Consider the following 16,057-nt stretch of genomic DNA (forward strand, 5'->3'; position numbering starts at 1 on the left):
CAAGAATTCTGGCTCTCACATACATGTTAGTTTTTCTTTAAGAAGCCCTCCTATTCTGCAATATTTATCTGTATTAATTACACCTGTTTGAACTTGTTACCTGTAATAAAGACACCTGTCCACACACTCGATCAATCACACTCCAAACCTATCCACCACCGCCAAGACCAAAGAGCTGAATAAGGACACCAGGGATAAAATTGTAGACCTACACAAGGCTGGGATGGGCTACAGGACAACAGGCAAGCAGCTTGGTGAGAAGGCAACAACTGCTGGCACAATTATTAGAAAATGGAAGAATCACGAGATGACTGTCAATCTTCCTCAGTCTGTGACTCCATGCAAAATCCCGTCTTGTGGGGTAAGGATGATTCTGAGAAAGGTCAAGAATCAGCCTAGAACTACACAGGAGGACCTGGTCAATGACCTGTAGAGAGCTGGGACCACAGTCACAAAGATTACATTAGTAATACACGATGCCGTCATGGTTTAAAATCCTGCAGGGCACACAAGGCCCCCTGCTCAAGCCAGCACATGTCCAGGCCTGTTTGAAGTTCACCAGTGACCACTGGATGATCCAGTGGAGGCATGGGAGAAGGTCATGTGGTCAGATGAGACCAGAATAGAGTTTTTTGGTATCAACTCCACTTGTCGTGTTTGGAGGATGCGAACAACCCCAAGAACATAGTCCTAACTGTGAAACGTGAGGGTGGAAACATCATTTTTCGGTGTGCTTTTCTGCAAAGGGGACAGGACGACTGCAACTTATTGAAAGGAGGATGGATGGGGTCATGTATTGTGAGATTTTGGCAAACAACCTCCTTCCCTCAGTAAGAGCATTGAAGATGGGTCGTGGCTGGGTCTTCCAGCATGACAATGACCCGAAACACACAGCCAGGGCAACTATCAAATTGTCAGATATTTGGAAAAACTCCTAAACCTGTTTAAAATGCTATCTGTGCACACACAAAACAAAAATGGTGCAAAATAGCTCTAAAAGTGTTCATTTGGCTCGTAATCATAGGGGAACACTTTGGTGATGGTTTAGCAGAAGTGAGACAAAGTCACCGTGAAGTCATTCTCCAGTCATGAATCAGCAAGTCTCAAGTCAAATTCTCAAGTCAGCCTGCAAACAACTCATGCTCATATGAACTTGAGACTTGACTTGGGACTTGACTTGAGACTTGCCGATTCTGACTTGAGAGTGAGTTGCTGGTGACTTCATACCCATCTCTGCTATTTAGCACATTTTGCTTGGTGTGCAAGAGCAAGGTAAGCTAGCCTCCATTGCAAAAGTGGCTGATGGGTATCATCACCATAAGTACCTGCCATGATGGCAACCTAAGAACATACTGGTAGACCCAAGTGGTGAAGGATCTGTAAGGTTGGTAAGCGTGGCCTTCAAGGCTTTGGACAGAAGCAGTTTTGGATATAAGTGAAGTGCACATCTCGGGCCACGTGGTGCATTATGGTACACGTAAAATTTTTTGGCTACCAACCACGTGCTATGACAGTGGAAAGCAGCGAGGAGTGCTATGATTTGGATCATTTACACTGCTGGAAAGTTGACAATTTAAAGCATTTTGTAAGCTCTGTGGATGCCTGTTACAACCAGGACTACTTACAGCAGTAGACAGAAATGGAAAGACGAGCTGGCTGCGCTGCGGGTGCTGCATCGTTACAGAAACTACTGTTGGTGCCGACAAAGGAGGAAGAGACCGCTGCTGTCGAAAATGACCAGTCTCTTGTTGATAGTGGAGACAAACAAATTTCTGACCCCTTGAAGGCAGCTGACGGATGGTTAGACGAAGTCCGGAGTCTGAAAACTGTGGATATTGCAGAATATTTGCTAAGCAGGGATGAGAAATCACTACTCCGCCGGCTTCGTAATTACTACAAGGAAGGGTTGGGTCTGATATAACCTCTTTGGTGTCACGTTTGTTTTTGATATAGTTGACAGACATATAATGATATGTGCATGCATGCAGTTTATTTATAGAACATGTCAATTTTACAATATTACGCGCCACGTCATTCATGGTGCAACATTACAGTTATTAAGCCAATGCACGAAATGGCATCATCGCCACATTATAATTCAGCACAATTTCAGGATATTGACAAAATAAATGTGTGCCAAGAAACTTATAATTTTAGTCCATCTTTTACGTCCGTCTGGATCTTTCTTTTCTGTGGGGAAATTGTGTCAAATGAACAGGGTTTACGACCACATTTCTTCTTCTTTCCGTCTTTGTGTGGACTCGGCGGAGCTTTGCAGTCAATCATCAATCAATCAATTTTTTTATATAGCGCCAAATCACAAACAAACAGTTGCCCCAAGGCGCTTTATATTGTAAGGCAAGGCCATACAGTAATTATGTAACAACCCCACGGTCAAAACAACCCCCTGTGAGCAAGCACTTGGCTACAGTGGGAAGGAAAAACTCCCTTTAACAGGAAGAAACCTCCAGCAGAACCAGGCTCAGGGAGGGGCAGTCTTCTGCTGGGACTGGTTGGGGCTGAGGGAGAGAACCAGGAAAAAGACCTGCTGTGGAGGGAGCAGAGATCGATCACTAATGATTAAATGCAGAGTGGTGCATACAGAGCAAAAGAGAAAGAAAACACTCAGTGCATCATGGGAACCCCCAGCAGTCTAAATCTATAGCAGCATAACTAAGGGATGGTTCAGGGTCACCTGATCCAGCCCTAACTATAAGCTTTAGCAAAAGGAAGTTTTAAGCCTAATCTTAAAAGTAGAGAGGGTGTCTGTCTCCCTGATCTGAATTGGGGAGCTGGTTCCACAGGAGAGGAGCCTGAAAGCTGAAGGCTCTGCCTCCCATTCTACTCTTACAAACCCTAGGAACTAAAGTAAGCCTGCAGTCTGAGAGCGAAGCGCTCTATGGGGTGATATGGTACTACGAGGTCCCTAAGATAAGATGGACATGATTATTCAAAACCTTATAAGTAAGAAGAAAGAATTTTAAATTCTATTCTAGAATTAACAGGAAGCCAATGAAGAGAGGCCAATATGGGTGAGATATGCTCTCTCCTTCTAGTCCCCGTCAGTACTCTAGCTGCAGCATTTTGAATTAACTGACGGCTTTTTTAGGGAACTTTTAGGACAACCTGATACTTAATGAATTACAATAGTCCAGCCTAGAGGAAATAAATGCATGAATAGTTTTTTCGGCATCACTCTGAGACAAGACCTTTCTGATTTAGAGATATTGCGTAAATGCAAAAAAGCAGTCCTACATATTTGTTTAATATGCGCTTTGAATGGACATATCCTGATCAAAATGACTCCAAGATTTCTCACAGTATTACTAGAGGTCAGGTTAATGCCATCCAGAGTAAGGATCTGGTTAGACACCATGTTTCTAAGATTTGTGGGGCCAAGTACAATAACTTCAGTTTTATCTGAGTTTAAAAGCAAGAAATTAGAGGTCATCCATGTCTTTATGTCTGTAAGACAATCCTGCAGTTTAGCTAATTGGTGTGTGTCCTCTGGCTTCATGGATAGATAAAGCTGGGTATCATCTGCGTAACAATGAAAATTGTTATGTGTTTTCAGCCAACTTTCAAGCCTATAAATTCTGTTTGAGCATTTGAAAACAGCACAATGCGCCCCTGTCATTATTGTATGCATCGCTTAAGTCTTAAAGCCTTTGAAACAATCCCTGTAAACCTTAACTTTTACAGTCCGCTAATGCTACTGTATACAAAATTCAGTGGGAGCGGTGTGAGTTTGGTAGTTGGAATTTTTGCCCCCGTTTGACCCACGCATGCGCAGATGCGTTGCGCACTTCCCTTATTGGAGAGGACTGGAGAGGCCAGGGAGACAGACTTTTGTGGAACCTTAAAAGTACTCAGTATCTGAGTCAGAGGAAGAGTTGGAGTCTTTTTCATCCTGGTGGCAGAGTTCACTGAGGTAGAAGGTGTTCCTTTGAGGAACACTTGGGCTGGTTTTCAGAGACAGTAGCAGACTCCTGGCAGCAAGTCGTTTGAGCACTGCGGCCCATCAGTTTGTGGTCTTTAGTCTTCTCAGTGTGTGACTGTTTTTATCAGTGCTGGTGCCATTTTAAAGCAAGATGTTTTGTGATTAAATTCTGTTGCCTTTGTCAGTTTTTGTGATCACCTATTCTGCACGTCAAAACATGAGCAGTTTGGCTGCTTTCGGCTCCATGTTGCTTTCCCAAACGACTGTCAGAGCTCTTTTGGAACTGACACTCACTGCTGATCGCACGTCTGCCTCACCTCCTTTGTTATTGTGATTGGCTGACTTCAAATGTTAATATTATATGAAAGTTCTCCCATTCTTCTGTCCACCCCCCACACGCTCACGAGCGCACAAATCAACACGTATTCGTCTGATCTGTCTGTCAGCACCAGCTCTCAGCACGACGGCGCTGTGACACATGGTTCACATTAATGTCACCCTTAACACACAGGACAGAACTAAATGCTCTTAACCCCTAATGAAACACACACACACACACACACAGTGTAGGTGAAAACCTCAAATCCTGCCAGACCTCAGTGCAATTTTTATTCAGTTAATTCCTCTAAAATGTGACTCACAGCCGAGCCGAATCCTAATAAGAACCAGGTCCCTGTGGAGGAGAGCATGCTGGGGGAGGAGAAGACAGACATCAGTGACAAAGACAAAACAACACAATACTCAAATTCTTCCCCCCTTTTTTATTTATATTCAGCAGCTTAATAATCAACCTTCACATGCCAAGACTTTGTCATCACGTGACCAAGCATTTTCCCTCCAGACGAGCATAAAAACAATAAGTTGTAAAACTAAATAAATAAACTACAGTTCGCTCACAGAGCTCATGTCAAAACTGATAGTCCATGTGTTTGGAAACAGAAGTAAAACCAAAATTTCAAGAAATGTATGAAAGTGTACTTTTGCATGTATTTTTGACAAAGTGATTCGGAAGGCCAGCTCTGTCCTGGGAAGTCTCCTGGACTCAGTGCAGGAGGTGGGAGAAAGAAGGATGATGGCTAAGCTGTCATCCCTGCTGGAGAATGCCTCCCGCCCCATGAGTGACACCATGACTGCACTAGAAAGCTCCTTCAGTGACAGGCTGCTCCACCCAAAGTGCGTGAAGGAGTGATACTACAGATCCTTACTTCCTGCTACTGTCAGACTCCACAACCACCACTGTTCCCAGCAGACCACTCAGACCACTCAAATCATTAATATCATTATAGAAACAATTTTTCTGTATCCTACATCCAATAATACTACACATTCTTGTGCAATAACAGCTTTTATTATATGGTTATGACAGTATGCGCCAGAGGTGGGAGTAAGTCACCATCAAGTCGCTCTCAAGTCCTGAACCAGTTGTTTGCAAGCTGACTTGATACTTGACTTGGGACTTGCAGATTGATGACTTGAGATTGACTTAAGGTGCCCTGACACAAGCATGCCTGTGACTCACGCAATAGCATGAACGTCGTCGTGACGATCCCACCCGCTGTGTTCACAGCTTGATGCCGTTCTTTGTTCCACCAGCTGCCACGTGCTCTGCGCTGGATGCTGCGTATATAAAATAATTATTTTGTGGCGGATTATTCATTTTTTCTGCAAACTGGCTGTTGAAAGTGGCTCTAATTGCATCCCGAATCATAGTGGAGGCTGCAGCCGGAGCCACAGGGGCACGCCTAACTCCCTGCAGAAAGCATTTTGAGCAGTCTAAAAAGGTAATTATTTGTCTTGTTTACATTGTCATGGCTTGATAAAACAGTTGCATGTTCTTTCCTTCTTGTGTGCATCTGTTAAAGTATGTTTATAAAAGATTTAACTTCTTGTTATAAGCGTTCAGGCGAGCTGCACTCTGATGCGATCCATTGATGTTACCACTCACTCTGTTCACTTCTTTACTCCACTTGATGAGCTGCACGTCGTGTTGGAGATTAGATCGCACCACATAGCACGACATTTGTGCGTGACAGATTTTTTGAACATTTCAAAATTCTCTGTGTGTAATAGCACGCACCGGCGCCCCTCTCGCGTCCTGTCTGCACCCGTTAAAGATGAGTTTACTCTCCAGCACAACACAGTTTGTGCTCGTGCGTGAGTCAAGCATGCTTGTGTCAGTGCACCTTTGCTCCCACCGCTGGTATGTGCACTCTGATTGGCTGATTTCCGGTCTGATATTTTTCCATATCAGACCGTTACCGTGACAGTCAGTCTGGATGAGTGTTCATTGACATGGCATCAATGAGTGTTCATTGATGCCACTGGATGAGTGGCATCAGTGAACACTCATGTGCAATGTTACAAAGCATTCTTATATTCTTGTTTACAAATAGCGTATTCTACAGAATATATTTCTGTTCTGCACAGAACTTGATTTCTGTGTGTTTTTGGTATTTATTTTCTTTTACCTTATTTTTGTATATTTTGCACAGTTGTTCTGTGACTGTCCACTTCCTGCTGTAGCATCGTAAATTTCCACGTCATGGGGCTAATTAGGGAATAACCCTGTTGTGTCTGATGATTTGCGGATGTTCACGCTGGTTATTCAGTTGCAAATAGAGATTTAGGAGTTTTACGGTGACGCGTTAGCAGAGCTGGTAAAATGGCTATTTGCAATCGATAACAGCATGAATGTCCGCAAATCATCAGACATAAGGGGGTTATTCCCATTTGTATTCAATTCCATCATTTGCAGGGTTTTTACACGTTCAGGGCGTGGAGTAATCCATCAAATGTGAAAATCCATCAAATCCATCAAATGTGAAACGGTAATTCTGTATCAAAATTCACATCAGTATTTTCGTATGGTATCTTAAATTCATCCATTTAGGCGGCAGCGTCGGTATGTGACTTTCTCTTGCTCTCAGCTAGCAGCACTAACAGCTAGGAGTGCACGCAACCGGTGTCTCTCTCTTCGCATAAATCAGTAGTTCTGCATCCCGACAACATTGCGCGGAGAACAAGAATGACATTCGACAGGAATGACATCTCGTCAGAACATCGGTCAGGGTGTGGAGTAATACATCCAAATGAGAAACGGTCAAATGTTTGGTCACTGTTACCTCGATATTATGTGGCATATGATTCATCACATCATATCCATTCATTGTTTATCCCACTTACTCCAGTTAAAAGTCACGAAGGGGTGGGGGAGGGAAGTTTGAGCCTGTCCCAGTAGTCCCAACACTGGGAGAACATAAAAATTCCACACAGAAAGGTCCAGTTGGGAAGCAAACTCACAATCTTCTTGCTGTGAGGCAACAGTGCTCATGGGGGTTTAAGTCACCGTGCCACCACAGTCTAATACGAAATTGAGAAAGTGAATGATGGACACATCTGCAATGGAGTCCTTGACAGTGTTGAGACCAGCTGAAAGTGTGGATCTGGAACTTGAAAATAAATCCAACACACCAAGCTTAACCAGATTTCATAATTCACTTTTTTATGTATTGGTGTAAAGATCACTGTGCCTATTTTTTTTTAAGATTGGATCAAATTTGTGGCTTGTAATTTTTAAAAAAATATTATTCTTTTTTAACTTAATTTTATTTTTGTTATTTATTTATTGTGTTTTCCATTCAAATCCAAGATGGTGGAAAGTGTGACAATGGAGAAAATTGACATTATGAACTGAACTGAGAGTGGTCCAAGGAATCAGATTTTTGAAAATCGGTCAAAAGTTGCATGCTTAAACACACCTCAGTTTCACTCGCTGGCGATATTAGAGTGCTCAAGGTGTTGACATAAAACTTGGTGAAAAGATTAACAGGACAGTCTCCAGTTAATGAACCCAATGCATGTGTCTCAGTTCCATAGAAACACACATGTGGCAGGTGATCACTGGCCCTGATGCATCCAGTTACATAACCACCTACACCAAATATGATTTATCCCTGATTGTAGAGTGTACACTCTACAGTACCCCTCGGTTCTGACACCAGTCTTAGCAGCTACATTAAATTAATACTTTGATTTAATTTATGATGTGAATGTAAAGTTGTTGTGGAGTGTATTAACTGTGGGAGCCTTGCGTTTGACAGGTCTGATCTAAAGGAGAATATAAAACTAAGATTGACTAATTGTTGTGTCTTTGTACAGGTGAACACAGTGAGAAGCTGTGGTCAGCGCAGGACAAATCAGACATCAAAGGTATGGACATGTTTTTGAAACAACTTCATATTCCCTACATGCCTGCTTCTACAGTGATATGGTGATTAAACAAACAAACAAAAATACAAAGAATAAATATCTATCTGTTCTGGTTTTTGTGTTTCTTGTTTCTTCAGCTTGGTAAAAACTTATAAAATCTTATAACTTATAAATCTCATAACTGTTAGAATGGCCTAAGCAATGGGTCACCCCACTGAGTCTGGTCTGCTTGAGGTTTCTTCCTCAGTAATCATGAAAGAGAGTTTTTCCTTACCACTGTTGCATGTGTGCTTGCTCTAGGGGTTGGTAAGCTTAGACCTTACTTGTGTGAAGTGCCTTGAGGCAGCTTTGTTGTGATTTGGTGCTATATAAATTAACTAAACTGAATTGAATTAACTACACCCACTACTCAATTTAAGTGGATGAGGCCTGGGTTGGTTTTGGCTGGGTGAGCCTGGCTGATGACTGTGGAGGTGCACATATGCATGGCCGGGGGAACTTGGAGATCCTCCAGTATTGGCTGGAGACCCTTGGGCAAATACTTTGGGGCTCTCAGGTGTCCCGTGGCATTTCCTCAGGGAGTGGCTTGCAGGGTGGCAGTCAGGGTGTTTACTCAGAGCTCTTTTAGGTGGTGTGGGATGCCTCTTGGGTGGCTGGAGACTGCATATGCCTGCTGCAGCAGCTGTATTTCTCTCTCTCTCTCTCTCTCTCTCTGGCACTGGTGTGAGGTCCTCCTGCCCCGGGACTGTGACTGTGCTTATGGGTGGTGCCGGTTTTGCTTGGGTGGGAGGTCCCAGGTGGGGCATTGGCCCAATGACTCTGTGGAGTATTGGATTCTGTCTGGTGCTGGTGGTCTATGTCCTATGTCTCATACTGACTGTGTGCAGAGTTTGGGTGTACTTCTTTTGTTGTGCAGCTGGTCCTGAGTCCCCGTGGCCTTGTCTAGCCTTCTGGTAGTGTGGGCTCCTGGTGCCATACCTGCCCATGCCTTCTCTCACTGTGGAGCTCGGGGATCTCCGGTGCTTGCTGTGGCTGTGGCACTCTATGTGGCCGAGGGAGTTACACCTGGGTTATGGGAACTATGTGTCTCTGCTGCTGCAGCACTCTACAATCACTCACATTATCACACACCTGTTTTCTTTTTATCTTTCATACTCGTAGATTCATCTATATACATTCATGTAACACCTACACATACAGTGAGGAAAATAAGTATTTCAACACCCTGCATTTTTGCAAGTTCTCCCACTTAGAAATCATGGAGGGGTCTGAAATTTTCATCTTAGGTGCATGTTCACTGTGAGAGACATAATCAAAAAAAAAAAAAACAAAAAAAAACTGGAAATCACAATGTATGATTTTTTAATAATTTATTTGTATGTTACTGCTGCAAATAAATATTTGATCCCCTACCAACCAGCAAGTATTCTGGCTCACACAGACCTGTTAATTTTTCTTTAAGAAGCCCTCTTATTCTGCACTCTTTACCTGTATTAATTGCACCTGTTTGAACTTACCTGTATAAAGGACACCTGTTCACACACTCAATCAATCACACTCCAACCTGTCCACGATAGCCAGGACCAAAGAGCTGTCTAAGGACACCAGGGACAAAACTGTAGACCTGCACAAGGCTGGGATGGAGTACAGGACAACAGGCAAGCAGCTTGGTAGAAGACAACAACTGTTATGATTATTTATTAGAAAGTGGAAGAAACACAAGATGACTGTCAATCTCCCCTCGGTCTGGGATTCCATGCAGATCTCACTTTGTGGGTAGGGATGATTCTGAGAAAGCTCAGAACTACACAAGAGGACCTGGTCAATGACCTGAAGAGAGCTGGACCACAGTCACCAAGATTACATTAGTAACACATGATGCTGTCATGGTTTAAAATCCTGTAGGGCAGCAAGGTCCCCCTGCTCAAGCCAGCACATGTCCAGGCCCGTTTGAAGTTCACCAGTGACCACCTGATGATCCAGAGGAGGTATGGGAGAAGGTGATGTGGTCAGATGAGACCAGAATAGAGCTTTTTGGAATCAACTCCACTTACCGTGTTTAGAGGATGAGAACAACCCCAAGAAAACCATCCCAACCGTGAAGCATGGGGGTGGAAACATCATACTCTGGGGTGCTCTTCTGCAAAGGGGACAGGACGACTGCACTGTATTGAAGGGAGGATGAATGGGGTCCATGTATTGCCAGATTTTGGCAACCTCCTTCCCTCAGTAAGATGGGTCTTGGCTGGGTCTTCCAGCATGACAATGACCCAAACACACAGCCAGGGCAACTAAGGAGGGGCTCTGTAAGAAGCATTTCAAGGTGCTGGATTGACCTGGCCAGTCTCCAGACCTGAACTCAATAGAAAATCTTTGGAGGGAGCCGAAACTCCAAACCTGAAAGATTTGGAGAAGATCTGTATGAAGGAGTGGACCAAAATCCCTGCTGCAGTGTGTGCAAACCTGGTGAAAAACTACAGGAAATGTTTGACCTCTGTAATTGCCAACAAAGGCTACTGTACCAAATATTAACATTGATTTTCACAGGTGTTGAAATACTTAGTTGCAGCAGTAACATACAATAAATTATTTTAAAAATCATACATTGTGATATCCGGATTTTTTTTTTTTTTTTTTTTTAGATTATGTCTCTCACAGTGGACATGCACCTAAGATGAAAATTTCAGACCCCTCCATGATTTCTAAGTGGGAGAACTTGCAAAACTGCAGGGTGTTCAAATACTTATTTTCCTCACTGTACGACTGCAATATTGTAGAATAACATCATGCCACATCTGGGAACATGTGCGGGTGTTGCTGCTTTGACCACACTACATCCATCCCCTTTTCCCAACTTAGCATCTGTCTGCAACAACTGTTATGAAGATGAAGATGAAAAAAGTCCTATATGGGCCTTGAGGATGATCATGAAGGTGCATATTCCCACCTTCCATAGTGTGAAGTGGATAAGAGTCTGACGGCCCCAACACAGGACAATAGTCCAACACAGGTTACTTTCCCAACCAAGGCGAGCAGGAGTATTCAGCTTGTTCCAGAAAGGGCCAAGAGGGCCCTGTGATGATTTCACTAACTGTTAATTAATGAAATCACCTGGTGGAGTGGGTGGTTGCAAAGAAAACCTGCACCCTCTTGGCCCTTTCTGGAATGAGTTGAATACCCCTGCTCTAGAATAACAATATGTCAATACTATACCTACTGTATGCATTTTTCTGGTCATTGTGCAAAAAATGCTACATTATACCACATTCTGTCACTTATGGGCCTTTCAAATTGAAGGTGTCAGATGGGGCAGTTAGCGCACATCAGTGATGTCAGACGCATTGCATCAGATGCAGCATGGGGGTGGAGATTTCTTCATCACACTCTGACTTTTTCCAAAGCCCGAGAAAGCTGAGTGATCACCATTGTGGACTTGCGTGTGTAGAACCACAAAAAAAGCTTAAAAAAAACAGCATGAGAATGAGTCTTCCATCACCCTGCTAGGAGAAGCTTTTTTTCAGTTACTTTTTGGAGTGACGCCGAGCCAAGGGAGAACTGATGACTTAGTGGGATCGATCGATCCATTACAGCTTGCAGAGCCACACGGAGGAGCCGGACAGAGGTCAGGCCTCATTCTGGGGCAGAGCGAGGCAGGCAGCCTGGATGATGGAGCAGACTGACTCAATCCGAAACTCCCCACTTTTGGATATATACAAACACCTAGTTTGACCAACAGAGCTTGGTTCTGCAGCTTACTCAAGGTGAGAATCATTTAAAAATAAAATATGACGTTTAGTTCACTGCCGAAGTTTTAATGCTTGGCTAACGGTAGCTTAGCCTTTTAGCACAGTTGAGCTGAGTGAACATTTTAATTTGTAAATGCTTCAGTCTATTTTTATTTTTACCAGCTTTTTTTTGTTGTTGTTACTTCTGAGACCACAAAAGCTCCAGTTTAAATAAGTTTAGTTTTTTCTGGCCGTTTTTTTTCCCACCAACAGGAACATTTGCTGTGCAGGCAACCTAAATTAAGATGCAATTCAAAGACTTCTATGATGAGCTGAACACCATGAAGCTGGAAGAAAACATCTCGCTCTTCAAATGGGACAAAGGTGTCTTCCAAAAATTCCACCAGAGGTCAAAGCTGCAGAAGAGTCCTACATCTGGTTAAATGTCCCCAAGAATCAGCAAACCAACATCTACACTTCTAAAATAAACAAAGACTCTTTAAACAGCAACTATTTTATTGTTTTTAAAAAAGCTGTTTCATTTTATATTTTAGCATTAAATGAATGGTCATTAAACATGTCTCATCAGTCAAAGACATTTGCACAGGAAGAAGCTTCGCCCCTATTGTACACAAGATTAAAACATTCACAATCACTAGTCAAATTCATATTTTAGAAATTACTTTGTTCTGATCACAACATTAAAGGCAATCACATATTCTGATGTAATTATAAGTTGGAATGACTCATTTAAAAAAGTTCATCATGAGGTTTATGGCACATTACGAAATCCTACTTTACAATCACACTGCAGTCATTGTTAAATCATCTCCTCTTGCATTTATAATAAACAGTTGTATTTATTTACAGTGTCTGTTTTTCTTGTTGAAATGAGATATGAATAATCTTTTATTTGTCTAAAAAAAATGCCCAAGGTTCCTTATGTTAAACAAGAAATCATCTAATCTGGAATAACAGGGCAATTATGGTTTTAATTTACACACCAAGAAAGGTTTCTAAAGAATATTTTATTTTACTATTTTAATTACATGTATTATAAACTTTTTACAGTAATCAGAAATAAATTTTGAGGTTAAAAATTTGCAAGGATTTTCTTTAGAAAACTGCTGTGTATGAATGAGCAGTTCTATGACACATTTCTGCCACTGATCTATATATAACACAGCGTTTTATACAGATCAGTCGTTTCTGCCACTGTGGTCTTCTGTGTTTTGACCTGATGCCTTGTTTGTCTTGGACAGCGTGAAGCTATGTCACAGCTCACAGTAGCGAAAGTTGGACTGGGTTGAACATTGACCGCGGCAGGTTGAGTCTAGCAGCAACACAAGCTCCCTTTTTTTATGTGATGCATCTCATTGTAAAGAATACTTTTAGACTGATCTGTGACACTTCTGCCGTGGCTGACACTTCCCGTGTGAAGGCCCCTTTACTCTTTTACTGTAAATGACATACAATGTTGTATATCATTGTAAACTTTATTTATTTTTGTAAGGGTGAATTTTGTCTCTCACCAGGTGGAAATGTGTGAAAAAAGATAAATTTCAACCAAGGAACCAAATGTTGGTTTCAGTTTGACCAGACACGAATTTGGATAATGGTTCCAGTCAGTGACAGTAACTCAGTGTTTGTATTTGTGTCTTGACACAGTAGAGAGGGATTTGGACCTCAACATCGTCAGCCAGCGTCCCCCTTCTCTGTTACCTTCCCCCACACATTTGGGCCCCCTGAACAGTCCGAGACTACTTCCTATCAAAACTAGCCTCAGAGACACTCAGAGCCTCACCCAGCCTCACTGTTTGCCCCACCCCACCAGTCAGCATCACCACAGTCCTCCACTGCGTCCACAGGCTCCACCTCTTCTAGGACATGCTGGGCTTCTACCCCCTCAGTTTTCACGTCAGCAGCTTGCCATGGCCCATCTTATCAACCAGCAGCTGGTTGTCAGCCGCCTGCTGGCCCACCAACACCCGCAGGGTGTTAACCAGCAGTTCCTCAACCATCCACCTATCTCACGAATTTGCAAAGCTCCTGGAGGGCCCACTGAGACAGGCATCATCATGAGTCCAGCTGAAGTGTCCCCTGAAATTTATCAGCATGTCAGGAATGAGCTGAAGAGGGCCAGCGTGTCCCAGGCTGTCTTCGCCCGTGTGGCTTTTAATCGCACACAGGTAAGTACTGGTGTGCTTGTCTAGTCCTCTTTAGAACCTCAACATAGAAGTGGAAACACTTGTTATTGCCCAATAGAGACAAACTAATCATTCCATCCTGATGTGATGCTCCTCAATAGTCAACTGCTCCTGATTGTGAGAATTAGGGTTATTGTGTTTCAAATGTTTTATTTCTGTGTAAAAAAGACACCATGAGACAATGCCCATGCCACAATGCCCATGCCAAATTTGGAGGCAAAATTTAAAAAATTGTGACCAGGAAAGTTGTTTAGTTGGATTAATGTTTGACCTTCCCGTGACCTTGCTATATATGAAGTTGTAAGAGTCTGAGATGTAAACTGTGTGCTGCACAATGAGTTAAAGGTGAAAAATGCAATGATTGCAGACAAAAACAACAAAAAAAAAACATTCATACTGACAAACATATCTTGCCAAACTTCATTTTGGCAAGATATTGGGGGGGAGATATCTAGGGTGGGGGGTAAGATATAGGACAACTCCCCCCCGGGGGGAGAGATACCCTAGGAAATCCCGGGGATATCCAGGGGGGAAGATAAACTGTTACACGGGGAGGGAACCCACACAAACACGAGGAGAACATGCAAAGGCCACACAGAAATGCCCCAGGTGGGAATCAAACCCACAACCTTCTTGCTGTAAGGCAGTACTAGGCTAAAATTAAAATATAATGCAGATGTGTTTCTGTTTTGGAGTGAGCAGTGAGTGAATTCATTGGAATAGGATGAAAACTGACTGGAGTGGGGAGCGATCATCAGTATACCAGTCTGCAGTGGCTATTGCATGGGATAGCGCAGACAGGCACACAGCTCCATTCACGTACAACTCTGCTCATTGATATGTCAAAGGCATATGATCTCACACATGTATGATATCTATGTGGTAGATGTATGTGTTGGTAGACATGCAAACATGTAAACATGCAGTGATAGGAACCTACTGTTCTCCGCAACATAAATCTAGACCATAAATCCCATGAAAGCATGTTGCACGCTTCAGCAGAAGACAGTTTAAAGATATTAACAAATTCATTTCACCTTTGTGAAAAAGTGTGGTAATAATCATGGGAGTAACACATAGACTACATGGAGTAGCATTGTGGGCTGCATGCTCACAAGCACTCGTGTCATCAAACTTGTCCATACTTGTGCGTTGTTGGCAATAATAGTCAGAAAGACTAATTTTGCCTTCTATTTTAATAAATCTGGCCTGATTTCCTCATTTTTGCAATGGAGACACAAACTGGAGCCAGAAATCTGCAATGGAGGAGCTCAGCTTTAGACTTCATGTACAACAGTTATTAAGAAAGATAAATAGTATGGTACTGTATCCAAGGTTGGGTAGGATTACTTTGAAATGTAATCCAAAAGTAATCAGATTACAAGTAATCAAAATGTATGTACATACATATGTGTAATCCACATGTATTCTTTCAAAGTAATCCTACCCAACCTTGTGTATGGCACATCTTTCTGGAGTCAGACATTCTCAAGAATTGAGTAACTGTGCAAAAAGGAGAGAAATGACACCTTTAACACCAGGCTTCAATATTAACACTTGAAACTGTCCAGGACAGGTTAAAAACTGTTTGGACAACAAGCATACTCCATTACGTTGTCTCAGTCGGACAAGTACAGACTTGTACAGATTTGTACTTTAAAATAAACTAATTCTTTACTTTGTTTACATTGGTAACACAAAGCTTAGCTATCTGGATGATGCAATAATATTTTATAGATTCATATGTTTTTGACAGTGCAACTTCATACTCAGTCTTCTTTGGGAATTTGATTTTGTGTCTTCGGGACTCTGCTCCAGTGGACAAATGCAAAAATGAAAAGAAATGTGGCAAAAACTAAGGAAAGGTCATATAGCTAGCTGAACATGAAAATGTGCACCGGAGGAGAGGTGCCTCTGAGCGTACGTAATGAATTGGGTGCGCTCCTGGAAAGCTCATGTACTCGTATTTAGGCTAC

At 42.5% G+C, this 16,057-nt stretch overlaps 1 protein-coding gene across 1 annotated transcript in view; it reads left to right on the forward strand.

Moving 5' to 3' along the window:
• The window catches only part of LOC117513731 (DNA-binding protein SATB2-like), a 163,995-nt gene that overhangs the window by 114,440 nt on the left and 33,498 nt on the right, over positions 1 to 16,057 (forward strand). Inside the window, exons 7-8 of the mRNA XM_034173970.1 lie at positions 8,099 to 8,149; positions 13,543 to 14,063. Of these exons, the coding sequence (XP_034029861.1) occupies positions 8,099 to 8,149; positions 13,543 to 14,063 (572 nt within the window). The remainder of the gene's footprint in view (positions 1 to 8,098; positions 8,150 to 13,542; positions 14,064 to 16,057) is intronic.

This window comes from Thalassophryne amazonica, chromosome 1, assembly GCF_902500255.1.
Source record: "Thalassophryne amazonica chromosome 1, fThaAma1.1, whole genome shotgun sequence".
In the NCBI taxonomy this organism is placed as follows: Eukaryota; Metazoa; Chordata; class Actinopteri; order Batrachoidiformes; family Batrachoididae; genus Thalassophryne; species Thalassophryne amazonica.